The 23036-nt window shown below is 35.0% G+C and overlaps 1 protein-coding gene and 1 non-coding gene across 6 annotated transcripts in view; one reads left to right on the top strand and one right to left on the bottom strand.

Moving 5' to 3' along the window:
- LOC150104866 (PGAP2-interacting protein-like) overlaps positions 1-23036 on the bottom strand; it is a 227525-nt gene that overhangs the window by 70614 nt on the left and 133875 nt on the right. For all 5 annotated transcript variants that reach the window (XM_090395376.1, XM_090395379.1, XM_090395378.1 and 2 more), the window contains 2 exons: positions 22069-22305; positions 11300-11377 (listed from right to left, as the gene is read on the bottom strand). In XM_090395376.1, coding sequence (XP_090251502.1) covers positions 11300-11377; positions 22069-22305 — 315 coding nt within the window. The remainder of the gene's footprint in view (positions 1-11299; positions 11378-22068; positions 22306-23036) is intronic.
- Positions 6961-7080, top strand: LOC150104867 (U6atac minor spliceosomal RNA). Its single transcript, XR_016548626.1, has one exon. It is a non-coding gene; the product is annotated as a U6atac minor spliceosomal RNA (small nuclear RNA).

Consider the following 23036-nt stretch of genomic DNA (forward strand, 5'->3'; position numbering starts at 1 on the left):
GTTGTCTACTAGGATTGCTGAGATGGGGGAAATATTGTATCGAGTCATCGGGAAAGAAAGGAGCTGTATATTGGCATTATAATAAGGATCTAAAAAAAAAAAAGGGACGGTCGACTTCTTGAGCAAGGAAAGAAAGTAACATGAAGAAAAGGAGCAACGCAGTGAGCAAAGAGAAAGATAAGAAGATTCTTGTAGAACAAATAGAAAGACGGTCTGCTATAAGGGACTTGTAAGTCACTGCATTACTGAAAGTATGTAAAGTGAATGTACATAAGGATTGTATGTAAAATGCAATACTGTATAGAATGGTAATTTAGGCTTCGCCACATATATCTCATAATCGAGTAATGTTATGTTTAGATCTTAAGCAAGTACAGAACTAAAGTTCAGAGTAGTAAGGAAATTGTAACTACTTTGTGTGTATGCTGTAAATATTCTTTTGGCTTAATTAAATGGTTTATAAACAACATACTGAACTGTACTTTGCCATTGCGCTATCTTTAAAAAATTCAAACCTGCATAAAAGAAGTATAAACGAATTTTATTTATTTGCCATGACTAATTTAAGGTTAGAATAGATTAAAGCAAATACGAATACAATATTTGCATTGTCTTTGGATTAACGTCTTATGCTCTCACACTCAATATACAGTCTAGCTGGTGCAGTTAAACAAATAAATTTGCCAGACTATAGAGCGTTGCAGATAAGATATAATATAAGCAGATATATGGCTGCAGTCGAAGTTAAGAAAGCCAACATTAAAGGTATAAAGAGAACAAAAGACAAAGCTGGGTAGTGAATACATATATATATATATACAAGATATTACACCTTCCAAAGAGTTACCAACAGGTTCAGTCTCCCATGTACTATCTGGCAGCTGACTTGCAGAAACTACTTTACTGCTGTAACCTCAAATAGAGGAAGCACTGGCTCTCTAGTTAAGTATTTCTCTCTGTGAAGAGTATGAACTAGGATGCCTTCATCCATGCTGCATGTGGGAAGAGTCAGGCCTGAAACTGGAAACTTCTACTCTAGAGAATAAACATGGCAGTGCCACTTCGCATGTCTAATAAGCAGGGCAGTTGCATTTCACCAGATGATGACAGATCTGTCACCTAGAGGTCTAGTTGGCATTTACTCCAACTAGGAAGGTCTACTTTTAAGTGGAAGGTGATGCCCAATATATGATGATGTCAGGTCAACTCTGCCTTTCCCTATTTCCACCAAAGGGACTCTGGCAAAAAGATACCTTCCTAGTTAGAGAAAATGCAAACTAGACACACAAAGTGAATGACCTTCACTACCCAATGAAATACCACCACCACCGCCTGGCTTACTTAAGGTCTGAAGTAGCAAAGGCCTTGTTTGGTCTCCACAGTAGGGTTCCCCCTCTCTTCTCCATGTAGTATAAGTGACATCCCTCAAGGGCAACCCAAACATACTCAGATATGCAAATCTCCTACATTTTGATGGTACATAACTAAAAAAACAGGGATGCCACAGGCCAGCCACCAGATAGCACATGGGCCAAACCTGTCAGTAACAAGGCAAGAGGCTTCCCAGTCAACTAGAGCATAATCTCCCTGCCACATAATCTGCCAGGTCATGCCCAGAGAGGGATTGAGTAGTGGTATGTGGGAGGTACCACATACCACTGCTATGGTATGCGATGTTCCCCACATACTCGCACATGACATCCATACAGAGAGACTGGTCTCTCTGTATGAATATCATGTCCGAGAGTCTACTCCTATTAATGCATGTCCCTTCCATCCAATTGTAAATTAACCAATAATGAAACATATAAACATTGACAGTGCAACTAAATTAAATTGCTCTCAAAAGCCAATCCCAATAAAAAAGACAGATCAAGTATAACATATACAAATCATCAGAATCTCAAAAAATTAAGACATCCACTTTATCAATATTCATAGCACCAAACATAAATCACAATCATCCAGACTAGACCTATTCTTGAAAGAAACCCAAAATACAGCTACATCCATTACTATTCACCTTAAATGTCCAAATTACAAACTCAATTGTTTTCACCACAGGGATGGAATATGTGCCTTTGTGAGATCTGACATTGCCTCCCAAAGAATGATTAATTTAGAATCCCTGCTTTTGACAACTGCTGGCTGAAGGCTTCCTTCTACCTGGCCTGAATTCCTGATAACACTCTTCACTCTCCCAATACTTTCATCTATTTAACTAGTTTTCCTTCCAGATACACCAAAAAGATCACAGCCTTTTAAGACTATCATCTCAGGCAGCATCCTCACTGGAAACCACCAGCAGGAATTAGCTTTACCATATGTATGCTGCTTCGACTTTGGGCAGTCACATTTTCACAAAGCTTATGTTAGTAGCAACTTTTTTTGGTAGAATTGTATTTGAAACTTCATGCATATATATGAACATAAGAGATGATAATTAATAAATAGCATAGAACAGATTTAATTTATATATTTTTATTAGTAAATGATTTTTGTCCATCAAGGGCATCTTCAGTATGACTTTCAAATTAAACAACAAGAACAGAAACTGGTATATTCAATAATGACATGCAAACTGCACACATACATGATGTAGAGTGTCATGTTCTAATTCTATTAAGGTTATAATAAACATAACTTTAACTAAATTTAATAACAACATTTTTTAAAAAGTTACACACATGCACACACACACAATTAAATTTAAGTTATTCTGGAATTTGTGAAGAAAAACTATTTCCCATAAGAGGGATAATTTATGTCTATCATTTCTATTTATTTTTATTTTCTGTTCTATTCTTTTTTTAGATTCTGCAAATGTAACAAGGTATCACAGCTTTCTTTGTATAAATTCCAAGAGATTATTACTTTAATGGAGAACTTTAATTTTCTTCCAAAAAACTCTATGTCTGGTGTGATAGCATTATCTGCAAGTTCCAATTGCTCTGGCTCATAGAACTTTATGTAGTCTAAATGTCCATCATGAAACATGGCTGCAGATCTACCTGTTCAGCCAAAATATGATAATTCACACAGGCAAAGAATGTGACACACTCCAGGGTGGTTTAAAGGCAGAAGTTTATCTTTAGCCGAGCCAAGAAAAGCAAATATCTTGTTTATAGGATGGAAAGAAATGAAGGACCACCTCTGTGTCACTACTTCGATGAGCAGCAGATGACAAGGAAACTCTATAATTATTAATTATCTTCTTGACATACGATTTCATAAATCCATTAGTAAGGAAGGCAGACTTGATGTGATTGGGAGAGCAGCAATTCAGTGGAGCAAAGGGAGTGTGCTCGATGCACTAAAGTCTTAATGGTGCGAGATCTTTGACAATTATGACAGCATGAAGGAGAATGAATGAAAAGTCCAGTATGCATTTGCTTTCTGAATATTGAGAAGTGAAGACTACATCTGACTGGCAAAGTAATGGGATATCTAAAAAAGGCAACCCGAATGTTCTCTTCTAACTCAAGAGTGAACTAGATACCAGATGGTAGCCTTCACTTTATGGCAAATAGTAAATCATGGGAATATAACAAGAATCTGTATTTAAGGTTTGTAGATCTGGAAAAGGCATATGGCAAGGTGCCAAGACAAAAGCTGTTCAAAACACTAGTGTTATATGGCATAAATGGAACATTATATCAAGCAATACTTAGTCTAAATTTGTGTTAAAATTGAAGGAGGTACAGGAAGATTTTATGTATATAAAATCTTCCTGTGCCAGGTGTCTTGCACTTGATTTTATGTATAGCCTGACATAAAATCAAGTGCAAGACACCTGGCACACTATCTCCACTGTTATTCATCATCTACATGGATCATGATATGAAGGAAAGTGGCATTAAACCTGATATCAAAATTAAAAAGTAAATCTCAGCTCTTTATCTTTACAGAAATGATGTTATAATCTTAAATAAATCCAGTACAGTCTACATGAATCCTTAACTAAATTAAATAACTGCTTTAAAAAATTTGGTAGGAAAATTAACAATAAAAACACACAGACACTGAAAACATCAGTTGCCTCCTGTACAGGCCACCTAAAGAACTGGTTAAACTGGTTAGCTACTTAGGAACAATTTTTAGTGAAGATGGCAAATTAAATATGGAAATAGACAACAGAAATTTCTTATTTCCCTGAATAAATTTACAGGGAAATAAGAAATGCATCAAAACACTAATGTAGCTACAAGGGTTGTTTGAAAAGTTTGGTAAATTTTCAATAGACAGCAACACAATTCCTTCATTCATACCAGTGTCGGCATGTATCATCTTTTTCATGACCCTGGCAAAATTTTAGCCACGTGCGATGCGTACTTCTCGTTTGGCAAACATTTAAAATGACCATGTTTGTATTTTTCATAAACATGGAGAAAAATGAGTTTCGTGCAGTGATAAAATACTTTTATTTGAAGAAGTGGACTGCTGCACAGATCAAAGCCGAGTTAGATGCAGTTCATGGGAACTCTACACAAGCATTACAGACTTATTTTTGGATAAATGAGTTTAAACATGGTTGTAAGTCCATCAAAGATGAAGCGCGCTCCGGACGCCCAACTGAGATCACTATGAAGAAAATAATTAACAAAATCCATGGTATCATTATGGAAGACTGACGAGTGAAGGTGCGTGAGATTGTAGTGTAAAATCTATATCGATTTTACATGGGCCATAAAATACATTTGATTAAAAATGTATGTAATAAATTTTGTAATATAATATTAAAATAACTGAATGTAGAACAACAAGCAATTGTAACTAAAAAGATCAGAGGATTAGGCTAGTAAACTGAAGCTCATCTCAAAGGTCACCAGATTATATGAGTTTTGCCACCAAAACCTATTGTAAGTGTGGATGACATAAGGGCACCTCCAGTAAATCTGGAAGTTTTGGAAGGAAGGCCAAGGGAACAGCAAATGATATAAAAGGCGGAGATTGAGGGGGCGAAAGCGCTCTCTTATTTTTTGTTCCTGTGACAAGCTTTTCGTGGAGGGGAAGAGTTGGGGTCCCACGAGCAGCAGTTCTGGAGATCATGGGGAATTCGCTGGTAGAAGCGGCTGTATTTCAAGGTAGCCTTCCGTGAAATTCTTCAACAAGCGTATCGATCCACGTGCATGCTGACTTGTCGCAGCCGATCCAGTTCCTGACATCGACGAAGAAATGCCGGAGGAAATCGCCAGATGAAGGAAGAAATGCGGTAGGAAATCGCCAGATGACTACCATCGGATTGCACCCAATCGCAAGTTTAAGAAAGGAACCAGCAGAATTCACCCTTAACCCTTTTGGATTCAGGACTGTACAATGATATAGTGAGCTTGTAAGTAGATTGCTTTATGTTAATAACCTAGATTGTGTGTACAGACGATAGATGTTGATTCTGTTGAACTTATGGCATAATGTGTTGAAGAGGTCAGAAAGCCGAACGTGAGTTTGAATGTGCTTAAAGGAATACTGTAGTCTTGAATAATGCTTGTGTTATATAATACTCAGAACATATATAGTATAATTTTCCCTTATATCAATAGTAATGAGAGTAAGGTTATGTGTGCTAAAATAAGTATTTTAGGGTATAAAAGGGTATTTCCATTATAATTATCATTTTCTAGAATGGTACACATGTACCTAAACTTGAATTTTGGGGAATTCCCTCGATGTTTTAAATATCAGGGATTACTCTAAGCTACAGAATGTAGACAATTGTGGCGACAACAAAAAATAAATTTTTGTAGTTACAATTTCCCGAAGTTAAGCCGACAAATGATCCTTTATATCCACGTCTAATAAGTTGAGAGTAAATAATCTCTTTGTCCAATGCTTTAAGCGAGTCGTTTTAATGAAAGTGTGGAGAATCAGGCACATGATATGTCTCATAACTTTTGTATATAAATTGTCTAAGTTAAAATAAGCATGTTTGGTTTTGTTAATAGCTTGCCTGATCCTTGTTAGCCAATGCACTGTCTCATAAAAACAAATCGAACCTGTGTGATCTAAGTAAAGTAACAGCCACAACTGAGTAATTCAGAGTTGCTTCAGATAATACTGATTTAAGAGTTATTATATGTGCTTAGCTAAATTATTCTCCTGTATGTAAAAGAAAAATAGAAAATTCTTTTACACAATCCTTAATGGCACAGTTGTTAACAAAAATAAATTTTTAACGATTAATACATTTGAATTATAGCAACGTAGATTAAGGATTTGGCCCCAGCCAGAGGCATTTCCTCAGTCTACGATACTAGCATGTATGAGAGCATACTTTATGGCATTAAGGTGGGGGGGGGGGGTAAGCTAAGTAGATTATGAGAGGACTAAAGTCAAATAATAGTATTATACATGAGGTAGAGATTAAAGAATATAGGCATTTTGTACAAGCTCAAGCAACCACGAAAATAACAAAGTAAGAGCGGAAGTACATTGAGTAAAAGAGTAACGGCATAAACAATAAATTATAAATCACAAAATATTATAGTAGGCATCTCAACTGAATGGGTGTATAATATCCTGCACGAAAAATTGCACATGAAAAAGCTGCGTGCATGATGGGTGCTGCGATTGTTGACTGTCGATCAAAAATGCATGCAAAAAGACATTTCAATGCAGTGTTTGGCGATGTTTAAACACAAGTTGCAGGATTTTTTGTGTCGATTTGTGACTGTAGACAAAACCTGGATCCACCACTACACATCTGAGTCCAAGCAGTAGTCAAAACAGCAGACAATGCCCGATGAAAGAGCCCTGAAAAAAGCGAAGACCATTTTGTCAGTGGGAAGGTGATGGCCACTGTTTTTTGGGATTCCCAAGGAATTATCATGATAGACTATTTGGAAAAGGGTAAGACAATAACAGGAGTCTATTGTTCATTGTTGGCCTCACGAACACATGATCTATAGACATACGACACACTGGGTGGCATAGGGCTAACCACCTTATCCTTGAGTTATGATTGTGTTGTATGAAAGGAGAGAAGGTTAGCACTCCCCTTGATAAGGATGGACCAGCCTCTGGGCCTAATACATATAAGGTTAAGGCACTGCTGCTTACTTCGCGGCACTTAACCAATTTTGCCAGCCTGGCTGGCCGAGTGGTTAGCGTATCTGCTCTCCAGCCAAAAGGCTGCGGGTTCAAATCCCACCGTGGGCATGGATGTTTTTGTGATTGTCTGTGGAAATACTAGTCGTCGTCGGTAGATGGCGTTGGTGTGGTTGTGGTCAGTTGGTGGAGAGAGACCTGTAGAGCAGGTGTCCTCCCTCGATGAGTCTTTGGACTCCCTGGAGGTGTCTAATAATAATAATAATAATAATAATAATAACGATTGCAGTATTGATGTCCAAGAATACAGCTAATTCTCTTTTTACACGATTTCGAAATACCACAGTTTAGAAAACAAAAGCAATTCTATTTCTACATGGAATATTTTGATTTAACACGGTTCAAATGGTGCTTATTTTTAAAATTTCTGTTTGGGTTCAGTTCTGTTAAATAGGGTATTTCCATTATAATTATCATTTCCTAGAACAGTACACGTGTACCTAAACTTGAATTTTGGGGAACTCCCTTGATGTTTTAAATATCAGGGATTACTCTAAACTACAGAATGTAGACAATTGTGGCGACAACAAAAAAATCAATTTTTGTAGTTACGATTCCCCTAAGTTAAGCCGACAAATGATCCTTTATATACACTTGCCATTGGTTCCTGGAAACAGAAGGGTGCTATGCTGATTCCTCAAAATTAAGTTGGTCCGTTACGGGAGGCCCACCTAAATAAAGCTGCTTAGAAAGAGTTAAGCTGTTTGCTAAACAATTATTACTTGTTTACAATTCAAAATGGTTACACATCTTGTGTTTTGTTCATGAGAGTTTTGTTCGTGCAACCGAATTCATTAAATAGAGTTCATTATGATAGAGTTTGTGTCTAAAACCACGGGCAAGGCAACAAAAGGTGTGGATTTTAACACGTTATCATTGTAATGGAATTATACAAAGATCTAGTCAAAAGGATATCAACGATTAATTACAGAGTTTGCGATAAAAATTTTAAAAAAATCAATCTTCAGAATTATTGAAAATTAGTGCTAATTTAATTCTTTTTACTGAAGAAAATATTTCGTCATTGCAGTATGAACAGGACAGCCAAAGTGTTAAGTGATGGAAGTGATTTAATTCCAGTCTTACACAAAAGAATGCCACTACTATCAGAAAGTGACGGTGAATAAAATTTAATAACTAATAACCATATATGCAGGTGTATTTGGGCCTTTTCGAATTTCTGTTTTTATTAGTGACACACTATTTTCTTTAAGAAAGATACATATGTATATACATTAAATAAGTATTTAAAATAAAAAAATATTCCATTAAAATTAAATAGTATTTTATTCAATGATTTTCATGTTTTTTTTTGGAAATAACTTATTGTTGGTATCAAAGATGTTTGAGGATTTGGAATATTTAGGTTATTACAGAATCTCAATGCAAATATGGGACTATGCAAAGAAACTGGCATTAACTTTTACTACACTGTTTAACTTAAGTCTCTGGTAAAGTCCCAAGCAGTGGTAGGAGGGAAAAAATAATTCCACTGCATAAAGACTGATACACAGAGGTAGAAAATCATAGTCCAACCAGTATCTTGTAAAGGTATTGGAAAAGTCGGTCAAAAATAAAATATAGGAATGGGTAGACAAGAATATGATACTTATGGAGAATAGCGTAGCATTGTGAGGGCAGATAATGCCTTAGTACCCACTTTTTATTAAAAAAAAGTGACAGATGAATTGGATAAAGTGAATGGCCACACAATGATAATGCTGACTATTGCAAAGATGTTTGAAAGAATACACATGGAACTCTATTTATATGTTACATAAATCTGAGTAAATGACAATAGATATGATGCTGGTGATAGAGATATCAGAATGACTAATGAACAGATGCCAAAGAGTACTGCATGAAGGAACAGAATCCAAGAGAAGGCAGGTGAGCAACAGTATGTTGTGAGTCTAACAGATAAGCTTAGGTGTTGATGGTTATTCATGACTTATTTTTCATGGTATTAACAACACCACAAACACTTTTATCAACAAAGATGTTTTATTAATGCTTATATTTCACTAATTTTCAACTCAGCATCATCAGAGCACAACACACTTGTAAACGCGACAATGTGTGAGTGAAATAATATAATTGCAAAAGACCTAAAGTCTTATTTTTTGGTGCCCTCTAACGAAAAAAAAAAAAAAAGCAGTTATCCAGGAGTTTTTCTTAGGATAACCGTCTCCCAAATTTTTGGCAAATTAATGCAACCATATTTGTTAAGGTTGGGAGAATTCTTCAAAGCCATTGCTGACTCAAAAAATAATCTTTCAGATCTATAACGACTCCTAAATAGCACATTCGTTTTCCTCCATCTAATCCTGTGTGAAGGAGTGTCCAAAGTGTGGTCTGCCAGTCCCAACTTGCCATAGTAATGGTAACGAATGTATCTTTCATGTTCTTCCAGGCGGATGTTCACTGATCTTCCTGTTTGCTCATAATAGGCCAAGTCACAGTCACACGGAACTCCAATACCTGCGCCATACGTTCTTAGCCAACGGCTACAATCCCTACAAAATAGATAAAATACTACATAGGCCCATTACTCTGCCCTCCCCTAATACACAAGAATACAACATGACCATTTCTATTCCCTATATCAGAGGTATGTCGGAAAGGATAGCCAAAGTATTGTTGAAACATGGCCTTCGCACCACTTTCAAACCTCATGTCAAGCTGGCAACTCTGATCCGCTCGCCTAAGGATAAATTTCACCCTTTAGCACACCCAGGAGTGTATGAAGTTCCGTGTGACTTGGCCTATTATGGGCAAACAGGAAGATCAGTGAACATCCGCCTGGAAGAACATGAAAGATACATTCGCTACTATTACTATGGCAAGTCGGGACTGGCAGACCACGTTTTGGACACTCCTTCACACAGGATTAGATGGAGGAAAACGAATGTGCTATTTAGGAGTCGTTATAGATCTGAAAGATTATTTTTTGAGTCAGCAATGGCTTTGAAGAATTCTCCCAACCTTAACAAATATGGTTGCATTAATTTGCCAAAAATTTAGGAGACGGTTAACCTCAAAAAACACTCTTGGATAACTGCTTTTTTTTTTTTTTTTTCATTAGAGGGCACCAAAAAATAGGACTTTAGATCTTTTGTCTTTTGCAATTATATTGTTTCACTCACTCACTCACTGTTGCGTTTACAAGTGTGTTGTGCTCTGATGATGTTGAGTTGAAAATCAGCAAAATATAAGCGTTAATAAAACATCTTTGTTGATAAAAGTGTTCGTGGTGTTGTTAATACCATGAAAACTAAGTCATGAGTATGTTGTGAGGCTCTGTGCATGGGCCACTGCTTTTTTTTTTTTGTACATTAGTGATATAGGAAATGATTTGAAGAGAAATATTCAATTATTTGCTGCTGCAGATGATGTAAAATTGGGTGGCATAATGGGTGCTAGCCTGGTTGGCCGACTGGTTAGCATATCTGCTCTCCAGCTAAAAGGCTGCAGTTTCAGATCCCGCTGTGGGCATGGATGTTTGTGCTTGTCAGTGAAAATACTAGTGGTGGTGGATGGTAGATGGCGTTGGTGTAGATGATGATTGTAGTTGTGGTTTGTTGTAGTTGGTTGGTGAAGGCAGAGAGTTGTAAAGTAAGTGCCCTCCCTCAATGAGTCATTAGACTCCCTGGAGGTGTCATGTAATAATAATAATTAACAGACTGGCAGCGTGATAAAAAGATAGTGGATACTAGTTTAACGTGAAAAAGTTTAAAGTTATGCATTTTGGGAAAAATATTACAAGCTGTATACTATGCTGACAGAAATCTAATCCAGCTAGAATAGATATTTTCTATGTAAATAACTTTTGTTTCTATTAAATCTGCTACTTAAATTTCAATCTTCCATCATATTACAAAGTTTGGGTGCCTGATTTGATGCAGTTTTGTGCTGCCATTTCTGCTTCTCACAACAGGCACTAGAGGGTGAGAGTGCAAGGCTCATGAAGTCAATCTCACATTGGCAAACATTAAGAGTGTGTATAATACAGTAAAGGATACTCATAGGTTGTTTCTACAAGGTTAGTGGGCTACAGGTTTTCAAGTAGTCTACTAACATATTCACTAATGTAGTTTAAAAAACCAAAATTAAAACCTGTCAAAAACAAGACACAAATATGTGCACCACTTTCTTTCACTTCGTACCGATCTGGTTATAAAGATACACAACTTACCATATCTTATAAATGAAAATATCTCCAGATAAACTGCTTTCTTTATTGAACCAATGCAATTTTCTTTCAGCTTTTTACCTGAAGTATATAAATACTAATTGCAATCTCTCCAAAAAAAAAAAAATATTATTACAGTTATTATTGTAAAAATTACTCAAAAATAATATTAAAAAAATGCAAAATAATGAACATTCATTTAAACATAACTGAAATTTCATATGTTTAGAATCAAATTAACACAAAACTCAACAATTATTTAAACTCAAGAAAAGAAAAAAAAAAATCAATTCTCTTCTTTTCCTATTCTCCTTCCAACACAGCAAAGCTAAAACATGCATTCCAACAGGAAAAAAAGACTGAAGTAGAAACTTGATAATTCATGAAATTTCTGTCATTTCCATCCAAGACACATTAATGTCTCCTGGTGGCTGGTAATAATAAGTAATAATAATAAATAATATGAAGAAACAGTTAAGTGAAATAACTGACTGTTTTAGATCCAACAAGTTTAATAGTAAATCAAGTACAAGTAAATTTATTCACATTAAGTTCTTGGTAGCAGTTTCTCATGAATATACACTTAGATTTAATGACAGCTGCATATTCTTACATTTCATTTTTTTTAGTTCCTCACTCTAATGCTTGAATGAGAAACGTAAAAAGAAAGTGAGGTCAGTTAACAATGAACAGACTGGTATTAGCTGGATTAAAATTCCGTTCTCTATAATCCACGTACTGAAGTTTATGTGTAGCTTTTACAGTTTAGTTTACTCCCTCCCTCCTGCTAAACTCAAAATCATAAATCAATAAACATAATTTCAACTGAAATTATGTTTATTGATTTATGATTCTTCTTTTTATTTTGTGATTATTAACTTTAGTTTTGTGTATCTAAACAGCTGTGCCGTGTACTTTCCACTTCTAATTTTGGTCAAGTTTGCTTAATAGACAAAACGCAATGCCATTTTGAACCAAAAAACTAAGCTCTTATAACTAAATCTTCTGTTGGTAGTTACAGTTTCAAGAAATACTAATTTGTATGCAAGTCAAAAAGAGACTAATATTTATATAGGCTGACTGGTTAGATTAGAAGACAATTTCCTCATGATTCATGAAATATACCATTTTGTCTAACGGTCACATGTCCATTCCAGGCAATAAAACCCAAGAAAATATGGCAGGAGCAATTCAGTGTAATAATAGGTTATGTTGGGTTGGATGAAATTATTGCCAAAGCAACTAAGGCTATGGGGCCAATATTTTGTCTTAAACGCTACACATTAACTCCTGTTGCTTTGGTGTGACAAAAGAGCAACCTCATAGCCTACTTGCTTCAGCCATAAAACCAACCAACCAGTTCAGCCAAAAGAGTTAACTAGGGGATAAAAAATTTGGATTCGTACACAGTCGGCAATCTTTACCTATTAAACAGGAAGGCCACACAAAATTTGGTAGTTACAGTTTCAAGAAATACTAATTTGTATGCAAGTCAGAAAGAGACTAGTGTTTATATAGGCTGATTGGTTAGATTAGAAGACAATCTCCTCATGATTCATGAAATATACCACTTTGTCTAATGGTCACATGTCCATTCCAGGCAATATAACCCAAGAAAATATAGCAGGAGCAATTCAGTGCAATAATGGGTTATGTTGGGTTGGATGAAATTATTGTCAAAGCAACTAAGGCTATGGAGCCAGTATTTTGTCTTAATTACATGGGTTGTCTAACTAATTTTGTCTCCTTCGCAAAAAAAATAATAATAAATAAAATAAAATAAAATAAAAAATAAATAAATAAAAAAAAAATCCAGAAGGTGAAATCAGACCATCTCAATACTCATTGACTTTATGTTTGTCACATTCCAGACAGGATACGAACCCAGGTCTTTCCAACCAAAGGGACCGCTGTAACTACCAACTGCACTATAGAAGTTTTGAATAATCAATCAATGTAACCTAAGTGTGACTGAGCAATGAAGGCTTGTGCACTGCATATTAGTGGAAGTAAGCTGCTACCCTGAAGTAGTTTTCAGATAAAGAGAACACAAATAGTATGAAACAGAAAGAGCAGTTTTTAGACAACTTCTACAGGATATGATCAAATCTGCATGGACTAGCATCCCTCTAAAATGCTTTCAGTAACCCGTGTAGACCCGTTTGCCAATAAGTTCAGGCAGTTCTGAGGGCTGAAGGAGGGAAGAAATAGACTTTTTATTAAAAAACATACCAAATTTCAAAAAAAATATTATAAAGTAGATGTACAAATAAATTGTCCACTTCATAGCCTGTTGGCCTATCTGGAGTCTTCAGAATATCTTCAAATATGCCAGTGCATCAATTTCACAATGTTCTGAAAACAGTTACCACTTAAGTATACCTAGAACAAGCATGATAAATTCCTCCGTTTCCATTAGATTTGCTAGTGAGAGGTTCCTATAATGAATATCTCTTTTCATCCCATATCAGAGATGCTTAATAGTATTGATATCTTCTAACTGACAGAGCCAATCCATGGCATGTTCAGTAGAGTGAACTGTGTAAAATTCATAAGAATGAGAACATGCATTCACAGTAAAGAAGTTAATTAAAATGTAAAAATTTTTAAAATGTTTTTGTCTATGTTTCTTAAAACCACTGAAAATTCAAAAACAGCGATGTAAGTACAGGAGGGAGGAATTTTTTCTATATAATTACGAAAGTGGCAGATAAAAAATTACTGCACTGAGATGGAGATTTGGATGATGAACTCGAGCACTTTCTTTAGAAAGATGTTGAAAAATGAAGATGCTTCTATGTAAAAGTTTAGCATTATCCAAGAAGATCTTATGGACAATATTATGAATTCCATGTTCTGCAAGATCAGACTTATGTTTATTTAGTTTCATATAGGATTGGTATTCAGAAATACGCTTTATGACAGAGCAGCCAGTTTATCCAAAGTTACAAAGAATTAAAATTTGACAGACTTGGGTAGTAATAGCAGTTGTACTTTATCTTTTGGAAAGTAAAAGGAGCTGTTCAAATCTCAATCTTTAATCTAGCACTCTCACAACAACACAAAAAAAAAAGATTTCTCCATGCACTTACAAAATACATTATTACTTACATTACATGATTCAAAATTTTTGAATTTTCAATTATTCATTTATTAACACTAAGGATAGTTTAAGAAACTTAAAATGAAATATTAGTATCTAATTTTTACTTTAAATTAAATTTTACTGTGAATGCATATTTTTATTCTAATGTCCAGGCAGGCAGGCCATTCAGTCCTCACTCTACCAACATCAAGGGGACTAAGGAATACCAGAAAATCTTTCACACACTGTCAATTCCACTGCTACAGATTTCATTGTTGTTACCAAACATGTCTTCAGTGGTATTGCCATATCCTTGTCTTTCCACGTGAAATAAACAGGAGACAAGATTCATTACTTCATGCAAATATTGTCAATCTAGTGTCCGAATGCTGATGTTTCTTCATCCACTTTAGCACCAGCTACTCATCTTTTGTTGAAATGGCATGGTATTCTCGATGGTTATATGTTACTATACTCCACTTAGACCATGTCTAACATGAATGCATTCAATACCAAGCTATTTTAAACCTGGTTTTACTCCATTTCCCAAGTAAGCAAACAGACAAACAAGTCAAGTTTGCACCTGCAAGTGTTGCAAGTCTAGCTGATCCTGCATGTAGTGCAAGACCAAGGCAACTCATGGTAAAAGTAGAATAAGCTCTGATCACTAATCTTAATATTTACCCTTAATGCAAAGCACATCTCCTGGAGGAGATGTACGATGCTTTGTATTAAAGGCAAGGAGCCACTACCCAGGCCGGTTTAGACCTTTATTGAGGTCTCATCAGTGGGAGCCAGGCTAGAAATACCAAGATTTTAGTAATCCAGAGCTTATAAGTATTTTACCAGAACAAGTTACGATAAGGTGTTTTAACCTTATGGTAACTTGTTCTGGTAACCTTATGGTAAATTAAATAAAAATCTCAGGAGGAGATATAAATGTAGAAAGTACTTAAAATACTTACTACATTTAAATATTTTAAAAGTATTTAAAATACTTTCTACATTTATATCTCTCCTGAGATTTTTATTTAATAAGGTTAAAACACTTTATGGTAACTTGTTCTGGTAAAATACTTATAAGCTCTGGATTACTAAAATTTTGGTATTTCTAGCCTGGCTCCCACTGATGAGACCTCAGTAAAGGTGGAAACTGGTCTGGATAGTGGCCCCTTGCCTTTAATACAAAGCATCATACATCTCCTCCAGGAGATGTGCTTTGCATTAAGGGTAAATATTAAGATTAGTGATCAGAGCTTATTCTACTTTTACCATGAGTTGCCTTGGTCTTGCACTATGCGCAGGATCAGCTAGACTTGCAACACTTGCAGGCGCAAACTTGACTTGTTTGTCTGTTTGCTTACTTGGGATATGAAGTAAAACCAGGTTTAAAATAGCTTGGTATTTTTAACATTTATTAAACCCAAGGTAAAATACTTTCTACATGAATGCATTCAGACATTCCCTCAATAGAACAGTTTCTAGTTGTAAGGCATAATCATCAATTAATTATAGCACATCTACTGAACTTTACAATCCATAAACCTTCATCTACTACTTGATCAGATGTTTCCAAAAATCAACACCAATTTGATATTTTCTGTTAATCACACCAAGAATGATATGATCAACAGAATCTGAGACAAAAGCTTGTCTCAGATTCTGTTGATTCTGTCCACAGTTTGCAAATCCTACTATGAACATGGATGTTTGCAATTGTCTTTGAGGCAGGAGATGGATTTCACTGTCCAGTATAAGATCACCACCACCTGCTTACTGTAGGTGGCTTGAAGAACTTCCATGTTTAAAGTCTAGAGTAGTGATTTGCAAACTGTGGAGTGGACCCCTCCCCTGCCGAGGGACATGAAGAAATGGCCAATATTATGTTTATTTTTGAGCAAATTCCTGCATGTACTCGATATTCTATCCACTTATTTCAATATAATACAATATAGCATTAAAAACACAATGTTTTGGAAAAATATATGAAGAACAAGCCCAATGGTCATCTCATTAAATATTTTTATTGTCATCAAAAAAATGTAAGAACATTTTAGTTTTGCTAGAATAAAATACATGCTAAGAAGACTACAGGTCAATATTGTTTTCTGAAAAGTGTGTGGTTGGGGGGGGGAACAAGTACTAATGGTACTAATGTGCTATAGCAGGGATTCTCAACCTATGGTACACGTACCACTGGTGGTACGTGAGCCACTGCCTTACTGGTACATCTAATATCTTGAATTAAATATAGTGGTACGCCACCGGAAAAGGTTGAGAACCCCTTTGTGCTATAGGTTTACAGCTTTCTATGCATTGGGTCACATAAAAATAAAAAAAATGCTGTCTCCCAGAAACAATTTATATCCTATTTCTAGTTAACACCTACCAATATTATTACATGCACAATCCAACCCACAGATTGTCTAATGCTAATGAACCAATTTCACTTAAGGTTGGAATTGGTTTAATATTTTGGCACTGATTGTATACAGATTCAGATTTTAGAAATTAAATTCATGGTTCTGATAAGTATCATTGGGAGTACAAAAGCACTGGTAACAAAACTCATAAATCTGTCTCACTCACAGTGAGAGAACTTGGGTGTTGCAAGGAAATGTGGTCCAGAAGTCAATTAAGCATCTCCAAAATTGTTATATCTATTACAATGCTTAGGCATTACTGAGTTCTTCAGATATTAGATGAATTGCTATTTACAGGGGGGGGGGGGGGAATATACAAGCAACTTATATTACATTTAAATAACAATTCATCTTTTTAATTTTTACTGATATTAGAATTAGAATGTTTCTAACTTAACAATATATAATTCTGTTAATATTATGTAGATTGTAGATTGTTAATATTATGTAGTGGTTAAAGTATTCGAAAAGTTGGTTAAAGGTAAAATCCAGCAGTTGGTGGATAGGAATACAATATCTATGGTAGGCAGCATGGCTTTGTAAAAGGTAGGTCCTGCCTTAGTAATTTACTCATATTTTATAATAGTGACAGCAGCATTCGATTGATAAGGGAAATGGCTATACCATTGACTAATGGCGGAATCTGTCAAAGGCATTTGACAGAATACCACATTTGACAGAATGTCCAGTTTCCCATTCTGATATTTGCCCACATCACTCTACTTGATATTGCCTGCCATTCAAGATTATCCTCATATTTTAGTGTTGAATACTTTAGTTACTCCCTCCTTTCCCTGATTGTTATTGTCTGAATATAACATTTTATATTTGTTGCTTAGAAAGATCCCATCTGTTTTTGTCTTCTTTGTTTCAGTCACCCCTATTAGTTCAATCTGGTACTTTCCATTTCTTATCCACTGATGCTTCTTACGTTGATAGCACCAAACTTGAGCTCAGCTGATGGTGAATTGGGATGTGTTCTGGGATTTGTTCCAGTAGCTACTCCGTGCTGTTCACCCTGGTTCCCTAATGAAAACCATGGAGGTCTTGTTTAATCAGGCAATGCCCCAGCCGCCATGAAATTCTGTGTTGTTCCATCATTTTACATTATGGTTTAAGCCAATAGGAATACCATTTGGGCAGCTAAATCCCAAATTTACAGCCCATTCTTGTTCATTCAGTATCCAGATAGATACTAACGGAGTGTATCACGAGAAGGTAAGGATTTGACATTGTCAGAAGCTCTGGTGGACAATTTTCTGCATTCCTTAAAAGGCTACGTGGAGGTCTCCTCCCAGTTATACTACTTTGATCCTTAAGTACTCCTATACTGTTTCAATAATAATAAAAATGTTCTTTCACACAAATTTCTCCCAAATGGCCCATCTGTCTTATATAACATATGCCAAAGGAACAAAACATTTTGAATACACCTGTTTCTTCAGAGGTGGACAAGGTTTAATGAGATCATTGGAGGCAGATATATTCTTCTGGGATGCAAATACCATTTTAAGGTAATTATTCCAGACTTCGTGAAGTCAAAAGACTCATTTAACATACAGTCTGTCATACCTCTCCTTAAATTCTTCCACAGCTATTTGTCAGGGCTGTACTTACACTTTTCAGTGCCCAAGGGGCTAGAGTGCTCCAGGACCCTCCCTTACAAAATGAATAAAGACAAATAAAAACAATCAATATATACAAAAAAACTTTTATTATATTCATTTAAAAAAAACTTATGCTAAGTAAGACAATACATATTAAACAGAAATGTTAAATAGTGCTAAGTAAAGACACTACAAATGTTTTTTCCTAGACTTCTCTTTTGCAAATGTATTAATAATATCATAATTCAAATTATTCGCAAGATCATTTTCAATAAATAATAAGTGATAAATTTGACATTTTATCCTGATGCAAAGAGTTTCATTAATAATTTAAAACAATTTAGGATTTAGCAAAAACTAAATTTCAAACAATCTAGATTTACTGTGAATACATAAATGAAAAATCAAGTTCAATTATGCTTTAAATAAATGAATAGATTAGCATCTTGATACAGTATCTTTAGTGAAAAATCAACAAATAGATAAGTGAAAATAGAGTTTCAAGATTAATGATCGCAAACAGGTTATGGACACAAAAAATATATAAAAATAAATAACATTTCCATTTTTTTAAAAAAAAAAGGTATGATCTATTTAGATACTGACTTGAAGCAACAACATCCTTTTTCTGAGCTATATACAGGGTGTTCGGGATAAATTTGACAGTTTCGTAAGGAAAAAGAAAATCTTCTTTGTATCTATTAAATTTAATGAATTGACAAAAAACATTACAGGCAGAGTTAATTACAATACTATCAACAAGATTTACTCAAAATAACCACCATTAGCATCGATCACAGCTTCAATTCTGTTTCGGAACCTCGAACAAGCTGATGCTACAGTCTTCCTGGGAAGGGCCGCAAAAACTGTTTTAATTTTATCCATTAACTGGGCTTTTGTATTACTGGAAGTGCGATTGGTGTCTTTTTCAACTGCGCCCCATACAAAATAATCCATGGGGTTAAGGTCTGGGGAGTTTGGAGGCCAAACATTTGGACTGGTGAAGTCGTAGAAATTTTCAGACAACCATTTTTGACTTTTCCCAGAGGTGTGGCAAGGGGCCGAATCCTGCTGCCATACATACGGCCTACCATTGGCTACCCTTGTTATCCAGGGCTTGACTACAGTTAGCAACTCCACGAACAAAGCCCGAATTCCAATGCCAGGGTTCTTCAACACCTGTTCCTGCAGATTTGCGAGGAATTCTGCTGTACGAACGCAATCAGATCGTCTGCTAGGGATCTTTCTTCTTGCTACATCCTCGTAGTCACCATTGCAAGTCTCTAGTTCATGCCTGATTGTTTTTACTGTATTCAGGGAGCATTGGGCAGCAGTCGTAATATCCTTATTTTGATGGCGGGCACGAATCATCATGATACAAGTTATTCTCTTCCATGATTCAGGTGGGTTCCAGCTATCCATCCTTTCTGACATCTTGTATATGAATGAAAAAGGGTCCAAACTTTTAAATGAAGAGAAGTGTGTGTTAATACATGTAACTTACGGAAAAATATAATTAATTATAAATATGTCAAATTTATCCCGAACACCCTGTATATTATAGTGATATAGGAAATTTAACAGAAAACAATCACTTTTAATTATTAATACTTTTAATTCTTCAAATTTAAACCACATTGTTTGGGGCCCTTAAACTGGCCCTATTTTTTGGCCCACCGTTTAGAGCCTCATGCACCTGTGCATAAGTACAGCCCTGCTATTGTGCTCTTACCACTCTCTCCATGTGCTCTTATCACTAGCCATGCAAAAAACTTATTTCTTACACTCATTGCTTAGTTCCTTTCACAACTTTCAGAGATGGCTCCTCAGCTTTTACCATATGAAACATGTGCCAGTATCAATCTAGTCATTACCTTTCAACAGCTTAAATGTCTCAAGCATACCCCCCCCCTTTTCATCTTCCATTCACCAAACTCTGTAGTTTGCATGCCTATCCTTATAACCAACATTGTACAGTCCTAATATTTTTGTTATCTGCCTTTGCACCCTCTCCAAGGTTACTTCATCTCTTCAAATTCAGCTAACCAGATTTGAGAACAGTAAATTGGATGTGGTACAACCAGGCTCAATAAAGCAATTCTCTGAGTTTATCACAACCCATTGCAATATGTCCTCTGAACTTCAAATTTCAACCTAATCATTCCAAAGATCCCTTATTATACTCTAGTATTTGAGAATTATGTTTTTTTTTTTTTTAATCTATGTATTAAATTTTAAATGTACAGGAGGATGATGGTATACCTTTGTAATTATTTTCTTGACTGCTGCTAGAGGTTTCACTGGATGTTTCTTTGTTTTGTTTTTTTAAATCTAGGCTGTCTTTTTTTTTTTACTATAGCCATTTTTGATGAGGATCTCTCTTATCAGTGCTTGTATTTTCTTGTTTTCATCACTTGATATGGCACAAGCTCTATCCTTAAGTATTTTGATATTGCCTCATTTCTAGAAAGTGTGATGGTGAGAAGTGGAATGCAAGTAGCTGCTGTGTTTTATATTTTTTGTAGGTTGCAATTGATAATCAATTTTAGTTGGAGACTAAAATTAATTAATACAGCAAAAATGGAAGTGACCTGTTTTCTTCAATTTCTAATGTGAGACTTATTTCGAGGTTTAGGTGTTCAGGTATGCAGTAGATTCCAAGCACCTATCAGATAATCATGACAAAACTGAAAATGCCATGGCTAAATCATCTTTCTGCTCAAGAAATGCTTTTCAAACTGGAAGAAAAGTTTTATCCAAAGGATATTTGAAAGGATAATGGTGTTATCTGAAAGGAATACTTCTTATAACAATAGTAAGATTTCTTTTTGGACACAATAGTAAATCAGCATGCTATATTTGAGCTTGCTAGCAGAAAGCTTACATGTAGTATCTATAATGATTTACTCTGTCAATAAAATCTTACTGAGTTCTTAATGAACAAAATGCTGAGAAGTTGTGTCTACATCTACAGTAATTCATAGGAGCATGTCCAGTTTGTAAACTTTAGTTGCTCAATAAATCCGTGGAACTACAGGATGTTTAATCTTCTTAAGACAGATGTATAAGTCTCTAAGTCTCTAATTAAACTGTTGGTTTTTATTGTCCTGTTCATGTGGGATTTTCTTCTACTATCTGTAGGTAAGTGGAGTTTTTCAATAAGTTAATCAAATCAGATTTGTAATTACTTGTATTTAAAATGATGGCTACGTTTCCTTTTTCACCTTTAATACAATATCTTTCTTACTGCAAATGGTTCTGCATGTTGTTTAGAATTCTTTAAAATTGCTGCAGTTTGTGTATTTGCATGTGTCATATTCTATATCTGCTGAATTTTTAGTAAGTCTCTCCAGATCTTTTTCTGCATTTAATATTATATTCACATCATTAGACAGGATATGCTATTTTTTAATGTTATATTTTAATGTTTCAGACATTACAAACTTCTAAACCTATTTTTGTGTATAATAGCTCTAGGATAAACATTTTCCTAAAGAAGCACAATAGTTGTGTAGATACAACTATATTGTGTTGAATCTATATAAAATTTTGTTGCATTAATCAGAAATCAAATTAATATAACATAATATAATTTCTAATATACAGGGAAAAAATCAAGTAAAAAAATTAATTAACCAATGAAAAGTGTAGTATTACCTAGAAAAATATTTATTCCAAGGCAAACAATCACTGAAAAGAGAAGATAATCAGTACGTTCTCTGGTGAACTCTCCAAAAGGTACAAAATTATATGCTGTAGTCCATACTGAAAAAAGCATCATACTTAAATAAGTTCCCATGGTCACTGTTAAAGAATAAACAGGGGAACAAGAAATGAGAAGATCCAAGCTAATGGGCCATAAAGATGTAATATACACTGCTGCACACAAACCACCTATTATCAAAAAATATATATATATATTACATGCTAATTATTTAGCAATAATCAACATGTGATACATTCATCATTTAAGAATATTTAGCTTTAAAACTTAAATTTCTGCAGCTTCACAGTTCTGTGGGAAGCTTCCAGTATTGAAGACTACATTTTAAGGTAAATAATGAGGTTAATAAAAATAAACAACTATAACCCTACAAGTTTCATAATTTGTTAGACTTACATCATCAGTGGTACTAGCAAAACATATACACAACAAAAGACTAGAAATAATTAATTACACACATTAGAAGTGATCAGAACTTCACATTTGGTACATACAAATAACCAGAATAAAACTATCAATTACTGTATGAATGTTGGAACACTTCTAGTTGTTGCTGTCATGTTCTGTGGCATCGCATGTGTCATATTCTAAGTCCATGACAGTTAGATTTTTAATGAGAGTGAGCCAGATTTGGTGTAAGATTAAGCTTTGATTTTTGTTACATTGCATGGGAACCCTTAGCATTTGCAAGGCTTCCTGTAAAAGACGTCAAAAAAGAAGACAGAACAAATCAGACGTGGCATCCCACACAACTACCAAGGCCATCAAGTATAGTTTGGCAATATTGATCATAGTTGTCTTACAAAAAAATTCAAGGAAGCCTCGCAAATGGTTTGCATGTAGAAAACAAGTCAACAGCAACTAACAGTTCAGCCACAAATTCACCGAATTTTTCCTATCC

Source organism: Typopeltis vanoorti, chromosome 7 (assembly GCF_054136105.1).
Source record: "Typopeltis vanoorti isolate ZY-2024b chromosome 7, IOZ_Tvanoo_1.0, whole genome shotgun sequence".
Taxonomy (NCBI): domain Eukaryota; kingdom Metazoa; phylum Arthropoda; class Arachnida; order Uropygi; family Thelyphonidae; genus Typopeltis; species Typopeltis vanoorti.